Source organism: Rhincodon typus, chromosome 10 (assembly GCF_021869965.1).
Source record: "Rhincodon typus isolate 14 chromosome 10, sRhiTyp1.1, whole genome shotgun sequence".
Classification (NCBI taxonomy): Eukaryota; Metazoa; Chordata; class Chondrichthyes; order Orectolobiformes; family Rhincodontidae; genus Rhincodon; species Rhincodon typus.
The window spans coordinates 47940042-47967527 of record NC_063341.1 but is presented as its reverse complement, the minus strand read 5'-3'; the positions used below and the strand labels follow the sequence as shown (position 1 = coordinate 47967527).

The 27486-nt window shown below is 40.8% G+C and overlaps 1 protein-coding gene across 1 annotated transcript in view; it reads right to left on the bottom strand.

Moving 5' to 3' along the window:
• gpbp1l1 (GC-rich promoter binding protein 1-like 1) overlaps window positions 1-27486 on the bottom strand; it is an 82247-nt gene that overhangs the window by 46504 nt on the left and 8257 nt on the right. The window contains exons 2-3 of the mRNA XM_048602103.1: window positions 3013-3852; window positions 1558-1676 (exon numbers count right to left, since the gene is read on the bottom strand). Of these exons, the coding sequence (XP_048458060.1) occupies window positions 1558-1620 (63 nt within the window). The 5' untranslated portion in view covers window positions 1621-1676; window positions 3013-3852. The remainder of the gene's footprint in view (window positions 1-1557; window positions 1677-3012; window positions 3853-27486) is intronic.

The following is a 27486-nucleotide window of genomic DNA, read 5'->3' as shown; positions in this document are numbered from 1 at the left end:
TGGCTTGTTGAACCGCTGCAGTCCACCTGCCGTGTGTTGACTCACAATCCTGTTAGGGAGAGAATTCCAGGATTGTGACCCAGCAGCAGTCAAGGAAGAGTGACATACTTCCAAGTCAGGACAGTGAGTGGTTTGGAGGGGAACTTGTACGTGGTGGTGTTCTCCCATATCTGCTGCCCACGTCCTTCTAGACAGAAGTGATCCTAGGTTTGGAAGTTGCTGTCTGGCGATCTTTTGTGAATGTCTGCAACGCATCTTGTAGACAGTACACATTGCTGCTACTGATCATCCGTGGTGCAGGGGACGGATGTCTGTGGATATGGTGTCAATCAATCTGACTGCATTGTCCTGGGTGGTGCCTAGCTTAAGTGCTGTTGAAGCTGCACCCAGAGTATTTCATCACACTCCTGACTTGTGCCTTGTTGACGACGGACAAGCTCTGCCAAGTCAGGTAGTGAGTTATTCGTCACAGCATTCATCGGCTCTCTTACTTTTATAGCCAGTGTTCGTGTATTGAGGCCAGTTGAGTTTCTGGTCAATGGTAACCCCATGGATGTCAACTGAGTGATGGTAACACCACTGAATGTCAAGGAGCAGCAGTTAGATTATCTCTTATTGATGATGGTCACTGCCTGGCATTTATGTGGCACGAACATTATGTGCTACTTGTCTGCCCAAGCCTGGATATTGTCCAGATCTTGTTGCTTTTGAACATGGACTGCTTCGGTATCTGAGGAGTCACAAATGGTGCCGAACACTGTGCTATCATCAGCAAACATTCCCATTGCTGACCTTATCATGGAGAAAAGGTCATTGATAAAGCAACTGAAGACGGTGGACATACGACACTACCCTGAGGAACTCCTGCAGAGATGTTCTGGAGCTCAGATGACTGACCTCCTACAACCACAACCATCTTATCTGCCAGGTATGACTTCAACCACCAGAGATTTTGCCCGATACCCAATGATTCCAGTTTTGCTCAGGTTCCTTGATGCCACACTTTACGTCAAGGGCTATCACTCTAACCTCACCTCTGGAATTCAGCAGTCAGTGTTTGAACCAAGACCGTAATGAGTTCCGGAGCTGAGTGGTTCTGTTGGAACTCAAACCGGGTGTTACTGTGTCGGTTATTGCCGAGCAGATACTGCTTGTTTGCACTGCTGACGACACCTTTCATCACTTTACTGATGAATTACATATTCGCTCCCATCATAAAATGGTCCAATGTGTTTCAAAAATTGACAGTGAGCCTCATAAGATAATGAGCAGGCAAATGGTTTGGTGAAAGAGTTAACTTCTAAGGACCAGCTTAACAGAAGAAACCGAGTTGGAGATCCAGAAAAGTTCAGGGAGCTTAGGCAAGTAAACGCAGGGCTGCTAAGAGTGGATAGACTAAAATTGGAGATGCTTGAGTTCTGGAATTAGCTGAACTTAGAGGGTCGCTGGGGTGGATGCCAACAGGCTTTATGAAGCAAGATCAAAAGTTTTAAAAGGGTATATTGCTTGATCACTTAAAACAATTTAAAATCTAAAGGGCCAAATATTGTAGTATACCTTGTTTGAAGACTGAGATGTTGGAAAATTAAGCCAAGCAGGAACAAAGTCATGCTGCGCCATTTAGGTCCAATGACTTTTGTCAACGAAGTGAGGCATCAAACCTCATGGCCAGGATCCTGCAAAAGAAAAAAAAGTGTGAAGAAGAGAAGTAGTAAGCAGGTATTTCAACATACACAAGGACAACTGCTGAGAATGGGATTATTCCTTTCCTGATTCAAGTGATATTCTTCATATTAATTTCTTCAATCTGTAATTTATCACTTTAAGATCATAAGGTAAAATAATAATCTGGGCAAAATAAGTATTTACTCATTGCAGCTAGTCACAACACAGCATACTGAATTTTGAACAAAACAAATTCTCAAATTAGAATATCCTTCTTGCATTTCCTAAGGCTGCTAGGGCTAATTATGGAACAATATCTGACCAAACCCCCTTATAAATTAGTGAGCTAGACTGCATGATTGATCACTGTTTTTTTTTATAAAGAGAATATGGGAAGTGAATTTGTTGGCATTTACTGGACTGTAACTGGCGGAGCTCAAAAACGTTCCATTTATTTTGCTAACACTTACAAAACAAAAGCTTTTTGTACAAGTAGAACTGAGCACAGACAATACAGTGGAATGTACAATACTGGATATTGAGGAAGGGTTGCAAGAAAGAGAGTCGAACAGATCAGACATCAAACCTTAAAATGACACATTTTAAATTTAATGAGAGGCTTCCATTTTTTTATGGGTGCTGCTGGAAGCCAGAATGAATGCTCCATACATACCTTCAATGTCCCAAACTGTAGAAACATAAATGATTGTGACATCAATACACACATTAAAAATCTTGTTACTGTGCACTGGACTGTAAATTAGGACGATTATAGAAAGACAGTATAGGTTAAAGCAGTCATTGCTTAAAAAAAAAGGTGCCAACTGACTGATCACAGCCAATCTCTCTCATTTCTGTCAATCCTACAACTCGCTAATTTTGGTTTATAAATGGATCTATGAAGCAACTTGGCAGTATCCAATTGCATTGAAGGCACTTCATTGGTGTTGATAAATTAAATAGTAAGCTTTTACCACAAGGTGATCCTCATACTGTGAAACATTTTACATGTTACAAGAACTGAACATACTTACAAGTAATGGGCAGTACTTCATGACCAAACTCTGTCATTAAGTTACTTAAATTAAGAATAATTTAACAACAATTTCTAAAATCACATTTGGTACAGAAGTTAGCATCTTGGTATTTTGATGCTTATTAATAACAAGGGAACAAAAATTCTTGAGATACAAGTATTTCACTATTTCTAGTATCTTATATTCAAGGTTAAAAGTGTTATTGTGGTGTAACAGAAAACAAGTGCATTGTTTGAAAATTGCCAAGTAAATTCAGTTTTCAAAAGTTTGAACCTCTAAAGTACCAGGTGGTCAAGAAGAAACAACTTACCTTCAAGCAGAACTTGTGGGCCCTCAGCTTTGATGTTTCCAGTACGGGAGCTCTTTGGTCTCTTCAAGGCAGGCTTGCAAACTGCAGGAAGGACTTTCAGGGTGATCTGGTCTGTGAAGCACCAGAAGGAGTACTCTGTGCTTGCCTACACCTCAAACTCCCTCAGCTGTTCATTTTATTGTCAATCTTTCCCAAGCGTACAAAATAATCTTAAAATTTACAAGTGAATAGTTTTTAAACTGAGAACTGGAAGAACTATGCTTGCTTCATTAATGTTCTCAGTGTCATATAGAGAAGGGGAAAAATTATATATTACATAAAATAACAAAATTCCTAACTCTCTTGTGAACAATGATTTGATTACAACATACCCAAAATTAAAGGAATACCCAAATTTTATTTTGTGAATTTACTGGACTTTCACATTTACAAATTTAGCATAATCATTCTTTCGCTTCTTCCCATATCCATCATTTTATAGTTATGACGAGGACACACTGTGCACTTTTAAAAGTCCTTAAGTGATTTTAAAGGTATCTGAATAGCTGCCAAACAGCACAAGTATATCCAACATCTACCTTAACATATCCAAATATTCAGCCAACCAAAACAATAAAAAAATTAAAATACTTCTGTCCCCTTACAAGAACTTTTCAAAAAAAAAATGTAAGCCAATTTTTACCAGATTTAAAATTTACTTTTACTTTTTTATATTTCAGAGCTGACCATATTAAAACTGATAAGTAAAGCAAATGACCCTATTTCTTTTCATCTTTCTGCAGCAAAACAGAACGTTTTTTTCTTGGACATTCAATGCAACCCTCTCGTTTCCAGCAGTACCTGCAATAAAGCAAAACAAAATAATTTAGCTGGAGATTTCTTCAAAAGAATTGTATGCTCATTGTCAGCATAATTTTGTTAACATTGTATCTAAAAGGGGTATGCTGAAAAATACATAAAAAGCAAAAATTATAAGATGTTTCTTCATGGTAATAAAGCTTCAGAGGAACTCCAAGAAAGTTTGACTCCCAGATGTACAGTATGCAGGCTTATCAGGATGTGTACACATTTTGGCTGAGGAACCAGACTCTGAGCTGCGAGCAAATAGTTCCACTGCCTCCATTTCAGGAGAGTTGAAGGCTGGGTGAGTAATCACAAGGCAGTAGAGCTATGCCCTCATAGACAGGAGTTTAATTCCTCAGTGCCTGGGCGTATCCACATGCTTGTTAGCCTGCATGGGGGCAAACCATGACCCAAAAATATCTGCACTCCAAAGGGGGAAGGATATCTAAATATGTCACCACTTCTGGCAAATCCTGCAATGAAATTTCTTGCCATAGTGCTTCGCATTCCTTTGGACTTGATGTGGAGATTGAGGGGGGAATTGCTTGCTTATGGGGAAAAGACAGAGGAGCAGAATTGGTTGACCTGTTCTCGCAGAGAGCTGGCACAGAAATAATGCATCAACTGGCTACCTTACCCGTTCTAGGATAAAAACTTGATGTGGAAGTAAATACTGTGCCTCTGTATATAGTAGAACCACAGTCAAGTCAGAATGACAGGCCCTAGATGAGTTCTCTGGATGAATTGTTATTTTTCCCTTAACAAAAATGTGCAAAATAGGAAAAGCTTAAAAAGGTATCCTTCACAATTAGTCAATAGAAATCTACTAGGCTAATTCCTGGAAAGAAGGAGCTGGCTTAACAAGGAGGCCAAACAAGTTAGGCCTTTACTTATTTCAGTTTACAAGAATGACCGTAATCTTATTGAAACATACAAGATTCAAAGGTCTATGGACAGAGTACTTGCCTGGAAGACATCGCCACTGGTGGGGGAATCTTGAAATCAGGAACATAGTACCTTTACTCTGTAACTCACAGTTAAAGTTCCTTGGTATTCAGTTTTATTTCTCTCAAAGGATAGTGAGTGTCTGGAACTCTCCACTGCGGGCAGGTGTGGAGGCTAGATCACTGAAAATATTTAAAGAGGAAACAGATGGATTTTTGAAAAATCAGGGAGTAGAGAGCTGGTGATTTGAGGCCTGGTGTAGATCAGACATAACCTTACAATGGTAGGACAAGCTCAAGGCACGGAATGCACAAGACTACCCACAGTCCTATTTCTTACATTCTTATTAAAAGCTCTCTCAGGGATGAAACAAGTCAGTCATAGGGGAAAAACTTGATCAATCATTTGCAAAAACCGACAGATATGAACGGGTAGAAATGATTATTTGTAACATCTGGAATAACTGATTCTACCACTTGTGAAACTAGTCCACCTTGACAGCGGTTTCCTTCTCTTTTGTAGTTGCATCAGCAATAGCCTTTGAAATTGTGTGCTCTATATTTTTCCAAACCCTCCAGTCATTAATAATATATTGAGGTTGCTGCTAACCATGATTACAAGTGGCACTAAAGAGTCTGAAAAACATACACCGAGAATAACTAATATCAGGAGAAATCCTTCCACTGCTTGGAGTCATACTTGGCACAAAAGGGGGCAAACCATATTAGGCTGAGGATATCATCGTAGGAGGTCCCGAAGGTAGCATTCAAGATTCAACTCGAGTCAGCTGCTTTTGCCTAGAGAAGGACAGATAAAGCTTTTCGCTAATGATTTCCGTGTTCAACTCCACAAAATCAATGTTTCAAGGAATTTATTATACATGAGCTTCAGCCAATAAAGTATCAAGCAATATTTGTCCCATAGAAGTAACACCACCACAAAACAGTTCAGACCAGAACACTGTACGATTTTAATGACAAGTTGGATATAGCACTTGGGGCAAAAGGGATCAACAAAAGCAGGAATAGGCTACTGAGTTGGATGATTAGCTATGATCACCTGTAGACTGCACAAAGTTTCTGTACCTCCTAAAAAGGCATTTTACTGAATTCTGCCCACTTGCTGGATGTGTGCAACTGTAATATTCGACAAAACTTGCATTTTTATAGCACCTCCAACATGGCAAACATTCTAAGAACTTAAGTACTATTAATAGCAACCATCTTTTCAACTGACACATCATTCATTCACTGAACACCTATCTATCTACCTTTGTATTTCAGTGTATGTTATCTCCGGCATGAACCAAAGCAATCTGCAAATCCATTCTCCACTATCCAAATGGACACACCAGCAATGCACAGGAACACTATCACTTTCATAATGTAGGGAAAGGGAAGGCCCTCATCACTTCTCCACACTCCACAGTATTGTACTTTGCAGTTACCCATACGTTTCCTATATTTTCAATTTCAAATTATGGAAGTGCATCATTCTCCTCCTTGACCTCTTCATCTACATCCCCCCGACCTTCCTTCAATTACTCATCAACCTTCATGCAATAGATTACAGCCAATCCAACTTTTTCACATTTTCCAACTATTATTCTTCCACCTGAGAACTTCATGCTCTAATATAAGAAAACAACAACCAAGAGCGAGAGTAGCCAAACCAGCTCCCCAAGCTTCAAAATCTCCCCTCCCCCGACCACAACCCAAAATCAGCCCAGCTCGTACCCACCTCCCTAACCTGTCCTCCCACCTATCCTCTCCCACCTACTAGGCGTATCCCGTCCCCCTGACCTGTCCGTCCTCCTTGGACCGACCTATCCCTTCCCTAACTCCCAACCTACACCCACCTTTATTGGCTCCAACCCCGCCTCCTTGACCTGTCTGTCTCCTCTCCACCTATCTTCTCCTTTATCCATCTTCTATCCGCCTCCCCCTTTCTCCCTATTTATTTCAGAATCCCCTTCCCCTCCCCCATTTCTGAAGAAGGGTCTAGATCCGAAACGTCAGCTTTCCTGCTCCTCTGATGCTGCTTGGACTGCTGTGTTCATCCAGCTCTACACCTTGTTATCTCAGCTCCTCAAGCCTGTTTTGCCATTTAATACAATTAAGGCGGATCTCATCTTGGCCACAACTCCACTTTCCTGCCCAAACTACATAACCCTACAACTAATTTCTAATTGAAAATCTGTCTATCTTTCCCTTCAATTTAATCAGTGTCCCAGCATCCACCATACTCAACAGTAATGATATTCTTTCCAACTGACCTGGTCATTCTATTCCAGAACCACAGTCCATTCAAGACACCCCAAAACACAGTCACGATAATTATTTTCTTAAAATCTCTGCTCATTCTCAACATTTACTTATATTTTGAGAACGTAGTCTTTTCCATTGATACTCTACCCCCAATGTGGATTAGCAAGCACAGGGTTCATAGCAGAACAGGACCTGTTGCAGTTTAAGTCACGGGCAGCAAAGCTTTTGATCACCAAGTTTATGGAGAGTAGAATGTGAGAAAACAGGAGTATATTGGAATAGTGATTTCACGAGGTAAGGAAAGTATGAATGAGGGTTTCAGTAGCAGAAAAACTGAGACTGGGGTGAAAGTCACACAGGTGTTTGGAGGAGCATGGAACAATAGCAATGTGGATACAAAACTGCTGAGTGATAGGCAACAGAGTATGGTGGATGGATATTTGGGCTTGAGGAATGTTTGTGGTGGAGTTCCTCTAGCCAATATTGGGATCCTTGCTTTTTCTGATATATTAATGATCTGGATTTTGCTGCACAGAAGAACAATTTCAAAGTTTGCAGATGACAAAATCTGTAAAGAATTGCATATTGTGAAGAGATCAGTGTGGAACTCCAAAAAGCACATTTACAATTTGGTGGAGTAGGAAGACAGATAGCAGATGAGATTCAACGTAGAGAATTACAGGTCACGCACTTTGTTAGAAAGAACTTTGAAAAATAATATAAAAAATACATTTCCAATGGAGGTGCAGGAGCAGAGGGGCCTGAGTGTATATGTGAACAGATCATTGAAGGGTGCAAGACAAGTGAAGAGCAGCAGTTAATAAATCATGCTGTGTCCTCGACTTTATGAAGAGAGGGACAGAGCACAAGTACAAGGAGGTGATGTTGAACTTGCGTAAGACACATGTTTGACTTCAGCCCGAGCTTTGTGTATAGTTCTAGGTGCCACATTATAGGAAAAATGTAAAAGGAAAACATGAAAAACGTGAGAATGCAAAGCAATTCTCAAGAATACTTCCAGGAATGAGGAACTTGAGTTACGAGGATAGATTTTTGAAGTTAGGACTGCTCTGTTTGGAGAGAAGGTGGCTAAGAGGAGATATGATCCAAGTTTTCTTAGTCAAACATTCTGGATGGAGTTGATGAAGAGAAGCATTTGCCACTCGTAAAAGGACCAAGAACAAAAGGGCATAGCATTAAAAAGTGATATGCAAAATGAAGCAGGAGTGAGGTACAGAATGCACGCCTAGAAATGTGGTGAAGGCAAAATTAATTGAAGTATTCAAGGAGGGCATTAGTTTATTATTTGGATATAAATAGTCCAAAGATATGGGGAAAAGGCAGGAGATTGGCACAAGGTAATGATGCTCATTTGAAGAGGTGGCTCAGGCACAATAAGCTGAATGGCCTTCTTTTGTGCTATAACAACTGTGATACTCTTATATGTTTCGGATACTTATTAATATTTGGTGGTGTTTTTGCTATAATCACTTTTATTTGCAGCATTTCTCCTACAAGTGATACATGTTCAATATTTTGAAATACTACTTGAAATGGATTATTCAATTGAAATAAACTTTATTGAAGCAAATTTCAAGGATCAATCACCCACTGAATGGCTGGGACAGAGTGGACATCGGGAAGATGCTTCCATTGGTAGAAGAGACTAGTACCTGAGGGCACAACCTTGGAGTAAAGCGAAGACCCTTTGGGACAGAGATAAGGAGAAACTTCTTCAGCCAGAGAGTGGTGAATCTATGGAATTCATTGCCACAGAAGGCTGGGGAGGCCAGGTCATTGAGTATATTTAAGATGGAGACAGATTCTTGATTGTCATGGGGAGAAAGGGGTTGAGAAACCTATCGGCCACGGTTGAATGGCAGAACAGACCCGATGGGCCGAATGGCCTAATTTCTGCTTCTATGTCTTATGATGTCTAATTTGTTCATGACATTTACCAACCACTGACCAGATGCTTCCCAGGTACCTAAATAGTGGTATCTGTTCCAACTGTGAGTTCCATCGGAGTCCAACATTCCACCATTATTATTTACTATCTTCACAAATTGTGCCTTTTTTTAAAAACATTGGAAGCTTACATAATTGAAATCAAATGCTTCATTCATTCATTCATTCATTCATTCCATCTACTGGTATTGTTGCGTAGATCTTCTGCTGCTTCAGCCAAATGGATCTGGTTACTTGCAATGCTTTGAGATGTTAGATAGTATAATGAAAGGCTAGAGAAATCTATTTAAAAAGTTCAATGCAAAATCACAGTGGGGGCCAATGGAAAAAGCATTCATAAGAAAACCAAAATTTCTCAATCATTTGATAGATTTAACGGAAAATTCAAGTAATAAATGGAAAAAAGAGCACAGAAAAAGAAATTGAAAAATATAAAATGTACAGAGAAAACCCTGTCATCTGAAATCTTCAGATGATTTTTCAATAGTAATCCAACAATTAAAATTTAATTTCTAGCAGCATAACCTCAACGCAATGTGTGATAATAGATCCACAACAGCCTTCATTAAAATCCCTCAGATTTTCCCATCTCACTGATTAAAAAACCTAAAAAAATCTGGTATGTCTAATCAATCAATCTTCTGCCCATTGGCTTGATTAAGTTGACCATGTCCAGGATTTTACATGCTAGCACTCAAACTGGATTTATAAAAATCAAAGTTATCCAGGGACATAAAGGCACTTCTATACACACTAATTTCACCGTTCACTCTCATCCTAGTTTACCTCGAGCTGTACAATTCTTAAAATGTGAAAAAAAGTCTACAACTACATGTAGCCAGACTTGGACAACATTTTGTCTTGGGATGTTAAGTGGCAAACAAGGTTTGCACAACACAAAGTCCAAGCAACAATTACTTTCAAAAAGAGAGAAAGTGACAATTAACTATATTAACATTGCTGAATCTCCCACCATTAACATCTTGCAGGGGAGTAGGCCATTGTGCCCCTTTTCCCAGTATGGTTGCCAGATCAGACATGAACTTGCCATAGTAATTTACGAGTCTCAAGAATGATCTCAGTTGAGACACATTCTCTGGGTCTAGCAGCCTTTGTGATAGTCTCCATATTCTTGGGTGCCTTGTGTTATCCCTCACCATCGACTACACGCCCTAGGTTCTCTATAAAGTCTCTAAAAAAACTCACGTTTATCGCTTTTTATTTGTAGGCTGTGTTCCTGCAACATTTTTTTTTTAAAAAAGAAAGTTTCTTCCAGGTTTCTCAAATGCTTCTCTTTGGAGGATCTAGTAACCAAAATATTGCACAGAAAACATCAGACATCTGGCAATCCACTCAAAACGTGGCCAATGGCTCTCTGGAATAGAGCCGGCACTGACGTCATGCCAAAAGGCAGTTGCTTGTAGCAACAGTCCCATGTGTCACTATCGTCAGAGGTGGCTAGGACTCCTTTGTGATCCTCATCTGCAAGTAGGCCTGTGACAGATCCATTTTTGAGAATTCGTTTCCCTCAGCCAATCCACTGAACAGGTCCTCAATAGATGGAAGTGAGTTTTGATCCAGACACAGGGTTGGGTCGACTATGATGTTAAAGTCATTGCAAATCCTCACCATGCCATCGGTTTTTAAGATCGGGATGGCTGGAGTTGCCCATTCACTGATGGTTACTGGCTCCAAAGCTCCCAGGTTCACCAGCCATTCCAGTTCCACCTCCACTTTAGGCCAGATGGCGTACTATACTGGTCAGATGGCTTGAATCAACTGAGATTTAATTTCTACTTGTTTCATTTCCCCAAAGGTTCCCTCGAAGACATCATTATACCTGTCCAGAAATCTCTTGAAAACTCATTTGAGTCCGCCAGCCTATTAACCACGTCCTTTTTAAACTTAAATTTCTGTAATTAGGAGTATCTGAATAGTGCAAAATAGTCACCTTTCACTACATAGAGGGGCGTTTGACACACTGGTACCTTAGCTGTACTTTTAACAGTACACAGCCTTCAGCAGCACCACTTGTTCTGTGCATACCCATCACGTAATCTAGGCAGGCTTCAGTGGCAGTGCCTTCAACCTTTTCCAATATTGATTTGGGAATCAGAGACACCACTGCACCAGCATTCACTTTGGTCTTTACTGTCTTACCCTCTAATTCAGGAAGAACCCAGAAAGGATCAACTTCACTCCATACTGACAGAATGTTTAACCAGAACTACGCTGACTCTGGGCCTTCTACTTCTGCAGACCTGGCTGACTCTCGGTCTACTTCCTGGTATGTACCTTATGTCTTGTCTTCTGAATTGCCTCCTTTAGACACTTGTTCTCATGCTTCAGTTATATTCAGCAATTTCAGGCAATATGGCCCACTCGCTTATGCCTGTAGCACTATGTTTCTCGAGCCCAATACATTAACTTCCTGTGACCACTCTTGCCATATCAGCGATATTCTACAGTTGGTACCACATCCTGCTGAGTTTTCACTACTCTATGCGCCCGGGCGTCGGCACTCAACTACGCTGTTTCCCTGGTGGCCAAGTCTATCAAGGTAGCAATTTCAAAACCTGCCTTGAAATCCAGGTCTCTCCTTGTTAGCAACTTCTACCGGATGGCTGTGTATCGGAAGCTACAAACCAAATGGTCCCGCAAGGCATCTTGGAGAAACACTCCAAATTTGCAATGTTCCGCAAACCTTTAAGGCTGCCACAAATTGGGCGATGGACTCTCTTTTGGAGTGTATCTGTTATCGAATCATAGAGCTGGAAAGCATGGAAACAGACCCTTCGGTCCAATTCGTCCCTGCCAACCAGATGTCCCAAATAAATCTAGCCCCATTTGCCAGCATTTGGCCCATATCCTTCTAAACCCTTTCTATTCATATACCCATCCAAATGCCTTTTAAATGTTGTAATCGTACCAGCCTCCACCACTTCCTCTGGCAGCTCATTCCATAATTGCACCACCCTCCACATGAAAAAGTTGCCCCTTAGGGTTCCTTTTAAATCTGCCCCCTCTCACCTTAAACCCATGCCCTCTAGTTTTGGATTCCCTTAGACCTGGGAAAAGACCTTGGCTATTCACCCTATCCATGTCCCTCATGATTTTATAAGCTAAGGTCACCCCTCATCCTCCAATGCTCCAGGTAAAGTAACCCAAGCCTATTTATTTAGCCTCTCCCTTTGGCTCAAACCCTCCAACCCTGGCAACATCCTTGTAGATCATTTCTGAACCCGTTGTAGTTTCAAAACATCCTTCCTATAGCAGGGAGACCAAAATTGCATGCAGTATTCCAGAAGTGGCCTAACCAATGTCCTATATAGTCACAACATGACCTCCCAACTCCTATACTCAATGCTCTGGTAATCTTGCCTTTATTGGTCAAACATCTTCTTCACTAACAAAAACCAAAGATGCTGAAAGAGCTCAGCAGGTCTGGCAGCATCTGTGAAGAAAAATCAGAGTTAACATTTTGGTCCAGTGATCTTTCCTGAGAACTGATGGTAGTTAGAAAGATGTCAGTTTATATGCAGAAGATAGGGTAGGGGGAGGGATAAGTAGTAAACAATAGGTAGGGATTGAGCCCAAAGACAAAGACAGAGAGGAACATTTGTACAGTCAAGGGAGTAGATAACAATCTGGCTAGGAGGGTGAATAGCTATTAATGGAGACGGTTAGTGGCTAACAATAGGTAGTGTGTAATGGCAAGCTACGTGATAACAAAGTCCAGTGTGTGGGGTTGGGGGTTAGGGTATGGAAGAGTTCAGGCCCTAAAATTATTGAATGCGATATTGGAGGGCTGCAAGGTCTCCAACCAGAAAATAAAGTGTTATTCTTCCAGCTTGCTCTGAGCTTCGCTGGAACACTGCAGCAAGCCTAAGACAGAGATGTTGGCCAGGGAACAAGGTGGTGCGTTGAAGTGGCATGCAATTGGAAGCTCAGTGTCTTTTTTGCAGGCAGAACATAGCTGTTCTGCAAAGCAGTCACCCAATCTACACTTTGTTTCCCCAGTGTAGAGGAGACCACATTGAGTGGTGAATGTAGTAGACTAGATTGCGGGAAGTGCAGTTGAAGTGCTGCTTCACCTGGAAGGTATGTTTGGGCCCTTGGCTGCTGGGGAGGGACGAGGTAAATAGGCACGTGTTACGCCTTCGGCTGTTGCAGGGGAAACAGCCGTGGGATGGTGGTCGGGAAATGAAGGAAGAGTGGACTCGTGTGACCTGGAGGGAACAGTCCTTGTGAAATGCGGACCAAGGAGGGGAGGGGAATTTGTGTATGGTGATGGTGGAAATGGCGACTGATGATCTTTTGGATGTGGATGCTGGTGGGATGTTAGCTAAGGACAGGGGGAACCCTATCGCTGTTGCATTAGAGAAGAGAGGGGGTGAGGGCAGAAGTGTAGGAGATGGGTTGGACCCAGTTGAGGGTCCTGTTGACAATGGTGCTAGAGAACCCTCAACAGTACTCAAGAAAACCAATACCATTATGTCTTCAGCCACCTTATTTGCCTTTAACTATGTACACCCAACGTTTTGATGCAGAGTCCAACATTCTGACTCCTCATCAAATGGTCCCAGGTCAAGTCGCCATTTGCAGCCTGATTCCCTTCAGCGAACACTATGTGTCAGCTGCTCCCTCACTAACTTTGTCAGTGTACCTTTGTAGCCTGGCATCACCCGCAGCCCAAGTCCCCTTGTGATCACTCTCTGAAGTAAGCTCCTGGGTGAGTACTTCCCTCTTCAGCTGTCAGCTGCAACTCAAGTCCCTTCATGACTGCTGCTCTCCAGAGCATACAATTCTTTCCTGGCATCCACTGCGAATCCCCACACCACCATTGGAAAACTTCTAACCAACCTCCTTTGGCAACCAAAACCAACCCAGCAATGAGGGGAAAAAAAAATTAAAGTTCATTTGGAAGAACATGGCTTAAGTGAACAGTACAAATTTATTGAAAATATGATGTATGACTAACTCATCTGACAAAATTTGTTCTAACAAAAGGTCATAAACCGGAAACGTTAATGGTGTTTTCTCTCTATAGCTGCTGCATGAAATGCTAGGTATTTCCAGTGTTTATTTATGATATTGTTAATGGACTCCTTCAAATGAAGTAATGAAAAGATCACCAATTTAAGACTGAGATGAGGAGGAATTTCTTCTGAGGATTGAGCATCTTTGGAACTCCTTGCTACAGACGGCTGAGGGGCAGAGTCCTTCAGTGTATTTAAGGCTGAAATACATGGATGGATTCTTCATCAGCAAGAGTGTTTTGTTTCAGGTGTTGCGCATACAAACTTTCAAAAGTAATTTACTACATTACTGTATAGTGTATTAGCAGTATTAAAGAATATACTGAAGGATGCAAAAAGCAGAGAGTAAGATGAATTCTTTTTCCAGCCTTGATGCAAGTGCACAATGCTCTTCCACAGTGGTCAACATCAAGATCACTTCTTTTTAATTACAGCTTAGTCTTAGATATAGGCCTTAATTTAGAAGTTTGGAGACAAAACATAACTTGGAAATGTAGTCAACAATAGTCAATCAACAGTATAGTAATATACTTTGTGAGAACTTACACCAGTGAAATGTGAAAATATTCATGGCAGATTAAATTTAACGCAAAGTAGTATAAAATGAAGAACAAGGAGGGGCAAAATAAGCTGAAAGATTCAATTTAAAGTGGTAGTGCAGGAACATGAGTGCTAGGGATTCATACATACATACAATGCTAACCAAGGAAGTTAAGGAGAGTATTAAGTTGAAAGAATTAGCATATGACGAAGCCGAGGTGAGTGATAGATAAATTCAGAATCCAGCAAAGGAGAACAAGAACGATAATAAAAACAGAAAATAAATAACAAAGGCAAACTGTGAGGAAAATGAAAAAAAAACAATAAGAGTTTATTTAAATATATAAAAAAGAATTGGGGGGGGGGTCAAAGTGAACATAGGCCCCTTAGAAAATGAATCTAGAGAAACGGTTTTGGTGAACAAGGAAATGCCAGAAGAGTTAAACAGATATTTTCCATCAGTCTTTGTGGTGGAAAATATTTTGAATATTTGGTTAATATTAAAGAATACCACAGAGCAATTAAGTATCATCAAAGTAGTATTGGATAAACTAATGGAGCTTAAGGCAGGCAAGTCCCCTGGCCCTGATGGCTTGCATCCAAGGATCCCAGAAGCATAGCTAAGGGATCGTGGATGCTTCAGTTGTAATTTTCCAAAAAATGCTTGGATTCTGGAGAAGTACAAAATGTTCGGAAAACATCCACAGTAACTAAAACTGACATCCCTATTCAAAAAGGGAGGGTGGCAAAAAAGACATGTCAATTAGCTGAATATCAATTGTTGAAAAAGTATTGGAATCTTTAATGTTCTGGCAAAGATCTGTAGCTCGGGTTGTGGGTGAGGTTGTTGACTTGCTTGCTGAGCTGGCTTGTTTTCGGTCAGATGTTTCGTCACCATGCTAGGTAACATCAATCGGTGGAGCATCCGATGAAGCGATGCTATTCTACTCTGCTTGGAATTTATACCATCTGGCCCGTTATGGTGAGTGGTGTCATTTCCAGTTTTGATCTGTATGGGTTTGTATACGGGGTCCAATTCTATGTTTCTTGATTACATTACGGGTGGAGACCATGTCTCTAGGAATTCCCATGCGTGTCTATGTTTGGCTTGGGCTACTATGGTTACCTTATACCAGTTAAACTGATGGCCTTCATTGTGTGAGTGTACTAAGAGTGTATTAAGGAAAGTTCGTCGTGTCATTTTGCTGCTAACTGATGTTCAAGTATTCTGATGGCGAGTTTCCTTCCTGTCTGTTCAATGTAATGTTTGTGGCAGTCATTGCATGGTGTTTTGCAAACTACGTTGGCTCTGCATGTTGTGGGAATGGGGTCTTTCATCCTTGAGAGTGTTTGTCATAGAGTGGCTGTGGGCTACCATGATTCCTAATGGTCTTAGGAGTCTTGTTGTCACTTCTGATAAGTTCTTGATGTAGGGCAGTATGGCCAGTGTGTTAGGGCATACTGTGTCCTCCTATTCTTGTCTGTTTTGTAGGGATCCGTGGATGAAGTTGCGGGGATATCCGTTCATAGTGAGGATTTTGTGTAGGTGCTCTTTTTCTTTCCTGTGTAGTTCCAGAGTGTTGCAGTGTCCCCTAATGCAGCTTTGTTTGTGTATGTTGGGGTGGTTGACAGCAACCAGGTGGGAAAACACAATGGCGCTTCATGGGAGGCTGCACTGATGATGTTACCCAGCAGGATAATGTACCGTCTGTGCTCAGCGAGCCAACCAACCACAACCCGAGCTACAAATCAACTCTAAAACCTCAGAGATTCAGCATGCTTCAAAGAGAAATCATGTCTTAATTTATAAGAGTCTTGAGGAATTCTCAAACAGAGTCAATAAAGGAGAACCAGAGGATGTGTTGTATTTGGACTTCCAGAAGACATTCAACAAGGTACCTCACTAAGGTTAACTCATAAGTTAACAGCTCACCGTTTTGGAGGTAGTACTTTGGCATGGATAGAGAACTGGCACATGTGCAGGATACACTAAGTGGGTATAAGGGGTTCTTTTTCAGATTAGCAACCCATGACCAGCGGGGTCCCACAAGGATCAGTCTGGGACCAAATCGAATTTACAGCAGCCAAATTTGCAGATGACACAGAGGTGGAAAGGCAAGTTCAAGAGAGGTACAAACAGCTTAGAGGGAGATACTGATAGGTAAAGTCAGTGGGCAAAAGGTTGGCTGATGGAGTACAATTTGGGAAAATGCAAAGTTGTTCATTTTGGAAGGGAGAACAAAATAACAGATTATTATTTAAATGGAGAAAGTTTGCAGATATCTGTGTCACAGAGGGACTTGGGGGTACTTGAATATGAAACACAGAGCTAGCAGACAGGTGCAGCAAGAAATCAGCAAGGCTAATGAAACGTTGCCCCTTATTTTAAGGGGGTTGGAGTATAACAGTAGGGAAGCCCTACTGTAACCGAACAAGATGGTAGCAAGCCCATTTCTGGAGTACTGAGCAATTTTGGTCGCAGCATTTAGGGAAGAAATAATTTCAATGGAGACAGTTCAGAGAAGATTCACTAGGATGATTCATGGTATGGAGGGACTGTCTTATGAGCAAAGGTTAAACAGGTTGGGATTCTACTCACTGAAGTTTTGAAGAATGAAAGGTGTGTTCATTGAAACACAGAGGATTCTTAAGTGGTTTGACACGGTAAATGCTGAGAGGGTGTTTCACCTCACAGGAGAGTCTAGGACCAAATGGCACAGTCTCAGAATAAAGGGACACCAATTTAAGACTGAGAACCTTGCGCGTATTTAAGGCCAAAATAGATTCTTGATCAGTATGGAAACGTAGGGTCATGGAAAAAACATAGCAAAGTGAATATCAGGAATATCAGATCAGCTATGTCAAGGAACCGAACCACCTCTTCCTGTTCCTATTTTTCTATGGTCTTACTTCATGAAGTGGCAATCTAATAAAACTATCAAACAAAAACAATTCTTGGATCTTTAGCTTTATCAACCAATAAAGTAAACCCAGAAGGCTAGACCTCAGAAAATCATGACTTTGGAGGTTCCAGCCCAATTCTGAGCATGACACTTTAGAAAGGATATTAAGCTCTTGGAGAGTTTTTTTTAAAATGTCACTCGTGGGACGTCCCCAGTTGCCCATGAGAAAGTGGTGGTGAGCTGCCTTCTTAAACCACTGCTGTCCATTTGCTGTAAGTAGACCCACAGTGCCTTCAGCGAGAGAGTTCAAGGATTTTGACCCAGCAGCAGTGAAGAAATAGCAATTTATTTCCACATTAGGATGGTGAGTAGCTTGGAGGGGAACTTGCAGATGGTGGTGTTCCCACGTGTTTGTTGCCTTTGCCCTTCTAAATGGAAGTGGGTCATGGTTTGAAAGGTGCTGCATAAGGATCTTTGACAAATGCCTGCAGTGCTTCTTGTTGACAGTACACACTGCCGCTACGGAAAATCGGTGGTGCAGGGATGGATGCTTATAGACATCCAATCAAGCATGAGATTGACTAGAACGATAGCAGGAATGATGGAACCACTTATGTGAGGAAACTGGAGAGCATGAGGTCGTTTTCCTTCAAGAGGATAAAGGTAAAGGTAAATGGGGAGATTTAATAAAGATTATTCAACATTGTGATTTACTCTGGTTAGATAAGAAATTGTTTCCATTGGCATGAAATTTAATAAGCAGAGGTCACAAATTATAATTTAAGTTAGTTGGCAATGGCGGGGGGCACGGTGTTGTCGCAGCCAAATGGGTGAATATTTTTAAAAGAGAACTCTAATGTTATGACCTGGAATGCAGTATCTGGGTGAAAGCAGAGTCAATAACTTTCTTCAGGACAAAATTGAATATATATCTGACATTAAACTATGCTTCATTAAAGCCACATTTCAGTGATTTGGGAACAATTTCTCAGGAATTTCTCGTTCTTGATTGTTTCAGATATCCAGCATGTGCAATACTTTGTTTCATTACAGCAGTGCTGTGATCAGAGTTTTAGACATCATTATCAGAGCTAAAGGGATCAACGGTTATGGGGAGAAATTTAGATGTGTTAGATGGCCAGCCTTGATCATATTGAATAGTGAAGTCCAAGGATGTGCAGGTTAGATAGATTGGCCATGCTAAATTGTCCACAGTGTCCAGGGATGTGTAGGCTAGGTGGGATAGCCGTGGAAATGTAGGGTTACAGGGATAGGGTACCTTCTACATTCCAACTGTACTGAAATGGGACAACCTGTTTGCAAAGCCACATCATGAACAGCTATCTTGTGGAACCATTAATGGGGATCATCTTCTACATCATTAGTAAAGCATCAGGCCCAGCAGGTGGGTAATCAACTGGATAGAAATAAACCATTGGACAAGATAATTTGGACACTGGGACTGACTACGAAAGTAGTGCTCATAATGCTGATCTTGTCATCCAAGTCAGGCAACTGAAATGAACTTGCCATGTCAACATTTGACTCAGTGATCTCTTGGATAGGGAAGGCTATGTATCAAACACACCATGGACTAGTCGGCTTAAGCAACTAGATTATCTGCAGAATGGAACAAGCAAATGAGATGAAGTCACAAGACACTGACCGGGTTCTCTCAGTCTTACCGCCTCACCCCCTCTCTCCCCACTCCCCACCCCACTCCACCTCCAGACAACTTGGAATTATCTGTTGATTTTGAACGTGAGATTTTAAACACAAGAACTCAAATCAGCAACATGGTTTCCAAAGGAACAAGTAAAACATTCTGCTACATCTTTAAACTTTCCTGATACTAAAAGCAGCAAGATCATAGAGATCAACTTAAAACTAGTTGTCACCAAACTTCAAGAGGCTTACACATTTCAATTTTCTTCAACTCCAAATTGCTTAATCTTCACACTCTAATCCACTTGTGCCAGTGTGAGAAAGTCAGAGTCTTTATTTGAATTATATTTGAGTACAATAAAAAATACCTTAAGAAAAATAAGAAAATCTGACTGTATTTTGTGATCTTAGCATATGAACAGTCAACACACTGAACTGGCAAGTATGCCTTTTTCAAATAACCTGTTGCGGTCAAATGTGAAGTAGGAGAAAGTAAAGACTAGATCTACCTGAATAACTCTTTCACAGAGCTGGCACAGGCACAAACAGCATAGAAGGCCTTTTGCTCCAAGCTTCAATCTCTGCCTCAGCCAAATTAATCCAGGTCCCTTTGTCATCTTGCACAATGACAAACCATTCCAAATGTTCACTCTTACTTGGCAAGGAAAAAACATCCAGATAATTCCTACTTCGGCATAGTTCAAACACCTCTGCCCGATCCTTTCCAGTCCACCAAACTGCAATAATCAAATTGGGCAAACTACCCAAACCTAAATGTACTTGATATACTTCTGAAATGTCTCCAAGACGTTTACTGAATTCTTTCGTTGGGTGTGAGCATCGTTTGCTGCCCATCCCTGACTGTCTTTGAACTGAGTGGCTTGCTAATCAGAATGTAGTAAAGAGAGTTAATTACATTGCTGCACGTTTAAAGTCACCAGAAGCCAAACCAAGTAATGATGGCAGATTTTCTTCCCTCTTTTTCCAATTACCTTAACTATGTGCCCTCTGCTTATTAAATTGTATGCCAGTGGAAATAATTTATTCTTATCCAGTGTACCACAACTCCTCACAATGTCGAGCAATCTTTGTTAAATTCTCTATCTTCTTTACAGAAAATAATCTCAGCCTCTCCAGTTTCCTCACATAACTGGAGTTCCCTTGTCCCTGATGTCATTCTAGTCGATCACCCCACAATTTGTACAAAAGGCTGAACATCTTTCCTAAGGTGTCATGGTCAGAATTGGGCACAATACTCCAAACTAACGATTTTCTGAAGGTTTAGTACAGTTTCTGTATACACTTCCTGTAGTTATGAAGCCAAGGATCAAATAATTTTTAATAGTTTTATTGGATTGCCCTGCCACCTCTTAAGATAGGCATGCATGAATCCCTATGACTTGTGTCTGCACCCCCTTTAAAAATGAAAATTTCCAGTTTCTTCATGTTCGTGACCCACACTGATTTTATGACAAATCGATGACAGTTTCATGGCAACCATTACTGGATCTAGCTTTGATTTCCAGATTTATTAGTTGACTTTAAATTCTACCAGTTACCATTGTGAAAATATGAACCCATATCCTCAAAGCATTAACCCATGTCTCTGGATTAGCAGTCAGTGATATTACCACAAAGCCACTCTATACAATACTTTGAACTTAACAGAGCCAAATCTTTAATTAAACTTGGATAACTAAGATTCTTTAAGCTAGAAATCATTTTTATAGCTATCCTCTAAAACTTGACCAAAATCAACATTCTTCTGAAGGACCAAATTGGACACACCACTCCTAATGGTTGAACCAATGATCTTGATGACAGATTGGTTTCATAGAACAGTACAAAATAGGGACAGGCCCTTCATCTCACTGTGTCTGCACTGACCATGATGCTATTCTAAGCTAATCCAACTCCCTACCTGTTCATGTATCTGTCTAAATGCCTAAAACGTTGCTATCACAACTGCTTCTACTGCCTTCCCTGGCACCATGTCCCAAGCACCTATTTGTATAAAAATACTTGCCTTGCACATCATCTTTGTAAACTTTTCCTCTCTACTTTAAACCTATGCTTCTTATTTTTTTTCCTCCAGGGTGGAAATGTCAAATACAAGTCCAACTATCCATCTGAGCCACACCTCTCAATTTTATATACTTCTATCATGTCACTCCTCAGCCTCTGACAGTCTAACAAAAATAATCCAAGTTTGTCCAACCTGTCCTTATAGCTATACACTCCAATTCAGGCAACATCCTGGCAAACCTCTTTTGCTCACATTGTAGAACCTCCACATCCCTCTTATAATGTGACGTCCGGAACTGCGCACAATACTAAAAATGTGGCCTAACTGTAATTTTATATAATTCTTTAGTTCTGAAGATGGGTGACTGGATCCAAAATGTTAATTCTGATTTTTCGCCATGGATGCTGTCAGTTCAGCTGAGTTTTTCCAACCATTTCCGTTTATGTCCAGTTTTATACAGTTGCAACAAGGCTTGCCAACATATATACTCAGTACCTCAACAAATGAAAGCAAGCATACCCTACGTCTTCTCTACTACCTTATCCTCTTATATTGTCACTTTCAGGGAGCCATGGACTTGCACCCAAGATCTCTCTGTATGTCAATACTCTTAAAGGGTCCTGCTGTTTACGGTACACTTTCCTTTTGTATTCCCAAAAATGTGTCACCTCACATGCGTCTGGATGAAGCTCTGCCATTTGTTTGCGCAACTTCCCATCTGATCTACATCTTCCTGCATCCGTTGACAAACTTCCCTCACTACCCACAACTCCAATTTTCATGTAATCTGCAAACTTACTAATCAGACAACCTACATTTTCCTCCAAATCATATCTCTACCCCCGTACCCCTATATGTAATACATGGAGAGATATCTGTATAAACAAGAGGTCCCAGCAATGATCTTTGTGGAACATGTTTGGTCACAGACCTCAAGTCAGAAAATCACCAGTGCACAATCATTCTGTCTTCTATGACCAAGTCAATTTTGTATCCTATCGCCCAACTCACTGTGAATCCCATGCAACAATCTTTTGGACCAGGCTACCAGGAGAGATCTTGTCAAGTGCTTCAGTAAAATCCACATTGACAAGATCAGTTGCCTCATCCTCATCACTCACAAAAAAAACTCAAATTTATGAGATAAGATCTCCCTTGCACAAAGCCAAGTCCAATGCAATAAGTCCATTCTTTTCCAAATGAATAAGTTCCTTTAAAATATACTGAGTGGTTCTCTTTCATATTACTCAATACCTCAATTGCTGTAGCTAGGACTTCATAATATTATTCTTTGAATTCAGAACTAATGTATACAATAACATCCAGGTCCTGTTCTAACTCATTCACTTTGACTGTTATTCCTTGTAAATGACAGGCACATTCAGAGTCAGTCCTATTCATATGAATCACGCTGTATTTATCTACATTAAATGCCGTGTCATTTTTAAGACCCATTCACCAAATGCATTTCTTCCCCCCCTCCCTCCCCACAGTAGGTTGCATTCCTTTCCAGTCGTAGCTATTGGATTAATTTTAGTGTCATGAGCAAACTCACTGAGCACATTCCCAACACCACCATCCAGGTCATTATAAGAAAGTGAAATCAGCCGAACACCAATCCTGGGGCCACAGAGTGACGCCAACATTTGGGCTGATTCACCATTAACTGACAATGAATACAAGTGTTGAAGAAAACTTCAAAAAGTAATCTAATAAAAATAATGATTTTAACTTCACTAAGATAAAGTTAATCCTAAAGAAAATAAAGTCTCCCTTTATAACAAACAAGTATCCAGTTACCAGTTCAGGGTGGAACTACAATTAGGCACAAAAGATCCACACGCAACAGTAAAAAAAACCAACCTACAATCAGTAACCTGGCCAATTTGTTGAAGCTCAGCTCAAAGAGGCAAGTAACACATAAGAACATAAGAACTAGGAGCAGGAGTAGGCCGTCTGGCCCTTCGAGCTGCTCCGCCATTCATTAAGATCATGGCTGATCTTTTCGTGGACTCAGATCCATTTACCCGCGTTCTCACCGTAACCCTTAATTCCTTTATTGTTCAAAAAAATCTACCTTTTCTTTAAAAACGTTTACTGAAGTAGCGTCAACTACTTCACTGGGCAAGGAATTCCATAGATTAACAACCCTCTGGGTGAAGAAATTCCTTCTCAATTCAGTCCTAAATCTGCTCCCTCTAATCTTGAGGCTATGCCCTCTTGTCCTAACACATCCCTAATTAGTTCCTATTTCATTCCCCTACTACAGCCATAAGAGCTACAAATTAGCAGAGAAGGTCAGTACAGTCATTGAAAAAAAAAGTCTTGAGGCTTAAATAAACTGCTAAGTTACCTAGATTCAATGCACTAGTTCAGTAACACAGCTAGCTCAACAAATACAAATTAAATCTATAGATTTTATATATCCGATGGTATTGCTGATAGATACAATGCTTAAGGACAGGAATATTGCATCGTCTTCCACATAAAGCAACAGAGGAATCTGTACGTGCAACTCAGCCAAAGGTCACAAGGTTTTATTGCTGTAAGATAAAATTAAGTTGGAAGGTATTTTCGTTTTCTGCAGAAGCCTCTTCGATTTAAGTAGCAAAACTACTTTTGCCCCCTTCTTCCAATGCAATGTAAGACAGTGAAGTGTGATGGACATTTGTTTTAAATAGGACTGATCTCTATTGTTATCATTAAAGTATTGGGAAACTAACCCACTTGCCAAAGGTCTGTTATACATCAAATTTTGCAGAAATCACACTTATAGTTTGCTGCATTAAAGCAAGACGGGGGCATGTGAATATTTTAATAGCCAATGCACCTAAATGAATGTCACCCCATAGCTACTCACACTGAAAGATAAGAAGTCTTAAAACTATTTCTAGCACTTCTAGATATGTTATATCTGATCCATAGAATGTGTCAAGATTTTAAGTTGGAATCTGATGACCCACCAGGAAATATGGACCCAGACCAGCAAATCTGTGTTTTGATCATATTAACAACCTCAAACTGCAAGATCCATATTTTGATTTCCATTGTTTCTCAATAGTTTTGAGCAAAAGAGAAAGTATTTCTCAGAAAAAATGCTCCTGATTCACTAGATCCTCAAGCTATCCAGACTGTGGCTACAGACTCATGGTCCTGACGAAACCCCATATATAATACTGGCACAAATCTGGTTTAGTGTCAGTAGAAATGTTTCACTAGTGTTAATTTCACAAATCAAGGAGACACTACAAGTTAAATGTGCACTGCTGCTGCTTTTTCTGATAAACTTGTTCCATAATATATAACCCAAATCACACTACAGTGCTTAATTTACCACTTTTCAATGTTTAAAATAGCTAAAGATACTTTAAGTTGCATGAAATAATCTAGATGTATATAGGCACATTCTAGTTCGCCAGATGCAAATAACTTTTGAAGTTCAAAAAGGAAGGAAGGGAATACAGAAAGAACGAAAGAACGTGAATACAAGTGAGTTTCAGATCCTCAAGACATCAGAGTACTTCACAATGTGTAGTCACCCTCACGTGCAGCCAATCTGTGTACAGAATGACTCCTCAAAACAGCAAGATAAATGATCAGATTATTAGGACGGGTAGATTATTAGAACTGCAGATGCTGGAGAATCTGAGATAACAAGGTGTAGAGCTGGATGAACACAGCAGGCCAAGCAGCATGCTGTTTTCATCCAGCTCTACACCTTGTTATTCAATAAATTGGTTAAACCAAACTGGTTTGTTTAATGGCGTTCACATCAGCAATTCACTCCAGCCCCAGAATCTGCAGTTGAACATTGGAGCCATCTGATATAGATCTGCAAATCATGATCAAAATTTTGTTTCATTGGTGCCACCTTTGACCAATAGGCCCAGCCTTGAGGGCCAGAGCTGAGAAAGTAAACTTATTGTAAGATGACGGGGGAATCAAACTGAGCAAATGACTTAGTTGACTACATTCTCACTTTCAGGGGATTGATTTAGTAGATGTGGAGCACATTTCCCCTTGCGGTGCAATCTAGGATAAAAGGTCATAGTTTTAGGATAGAGGATGGCAATTTGAAAACAAAGAAGAGCAGAAATTACTTCTCTCAGAGGGTGACGATTCTGTGGAATTCAATACCCCAGAATGCAGTGGCCACTGGGACACTGAATAAGTTTGAGGAGATGGAGATTAATTAGGTGATGGGTTAAAGGGTTATGGGGAGCCAACAGGAAAGTGGGATTGAGACAGAGATGAGATCAGCCATGACCGCATTGAATTGCGGAGCAGTCTTGAGGGCTGACTTGCCTACTCTTGCTCCTAGCTCTCTGTTCTTACTCGGTTATCTCTCACTCACACACACACCTGTTTCAAGACCGCGTCAGTAAAAATTATCATTACTTAGTCCTGAAAGATAAATTCACCTACACCTGCAAAATGCACAGAATATCATGAACACCACGAAGTGACAAACTGAAATTAGTCCTAGCAGGCTAAAACTGTGAACCTAAGAGACAGTATGGACAGTCAGCAGCAGCAGAATTGTTCTCAACCATGACCTCCTAACAAAGCACTTCATAACCAAACCAGGAAACAAATCTTGGCTCCATGGAAAGTGTAGAAGGCCATGCCAAGATAGATAGATATTTAGGATGAGCATGCAGCACGAACATGCCCATTCTCAACAGATGTCTGAATACAGAATACAAACGGTTACAAAGGGACATTGATAGAATGCACAGCTGGGCTGAGAAGTGGCAGATGGAGTTTAACCCTGAAAAGTGTGAGGTGATTCATTTTGGAAGGACAAATTTGAAAGCAGAATACAGGGTTAACGGAAAGATTCTAGGCAGTGTGGAGGAGCAGAGGGATCTTGGGGTTCATGTTCACAGTTCCTTGAGAGTATCCACCCAGGTGGATAGAGTTGTTAGGAAGGCGTATGGTGTGTTAGCTTTCATTAATAGAGGGATTGAGTTCAAGAGCTGTGAAGTTATGCTCCAGCTATACAAAAGCCTGGTTTGGCCACATCTGCAGTATTTTCTCCAGTTCTGGTCACCTCATTACAGGAAAGATGTGGAAGCATTGGAAAAGGTGCAGAGGAGATTTACCAGGATGTTGCCTGGAATGGAGGGAAGGTCTTACGAGGAAAGGTTGAGAGAGCTAGGGCTTTTCTCTTTAGAATGACGAAGGATGAGAGGTGACTTGATAGAGGTGTACAAGATGATCAGAGGTATAGAGAGTAGACAGCCAGAGACTTTTTCCGAGGGAGGAGGTAGCTTTTACGAGGGGACATAGTTTTAAAGTGAAAGGAAGTAGATATCGGGGAGACGTCAGAGGTAGGTTCTTTACTCAGAGAGTGGTAGGGGCGTGGAATGCATTGCCGGAAAGGGTACAGGAGTCGGGTCATTTAAGCAGCTATTAGATAGGCATATGGATGATAGTATAAGGTAGCGGTGGAGGTTAGATAGACCTTAGGTTTAGGGTAAAAGTTCGGCACAACATCGTGGGCCGAAGGGCCTGTACTGTTCTTTGTTCTATTTTCTAGAATACAAACACAAGAGGCCTGCTGAAATGTTGGTACATGAATTCAGCCAAAACATAAATTCTCCACAATTGATATAAGAGACACAGTGATCAAGCACTTGGATAAGTATCAGCTGAGCAGGATAAAAATTGCTTTCTTTTACTCTTGCATAGAAGGCAAGGCCAGCCATCTACTCCCAACTATCCTTGGTCAGGAAATTGCAGGTTTTTCAACCAGTGATTGTGAAAGGAACAACAATATAGTTCTAAGTACGACGTGCAGTCTGTATGGAAAATAACAGTTGGTAGCATTCTGCATTTACTGCTGTTGTTCTTCTAGATGGTGGGAAGAACAGCTGGAAGGTACTGTAAAACGAGGCTTGGTGAACTGCTGCAGTGGATTTTGGTAGCAACAGTTGGAATAATGCAGGGAGTGAATGTTGAAGGTGAGGGATGGTTGTGCAAATCAAACAGGCTGCTTTTTCTTTAAAAGGTGACATTGAGCTGCTTGACTGTGATTAGAGCTGTACTCTTCCAGACAAATGGGAAGTGTTTCATTACATTCTTGACTTGGGCCTCGGTGGACAGGCTTTTGGTGAATCAGGAGAGTTACTTGCCTCAGAATTTCCAATCTTGTTCTTGGAAACACAGTATTTATACCAAGTAACAAGGTGTAGAGCTGGATGAACACAGCAGGCCAAGCAGCAGGAAAGCTGACGTTTCGGGCCTAGACCATTTTTCTGAAGGAGGGTCTAGGC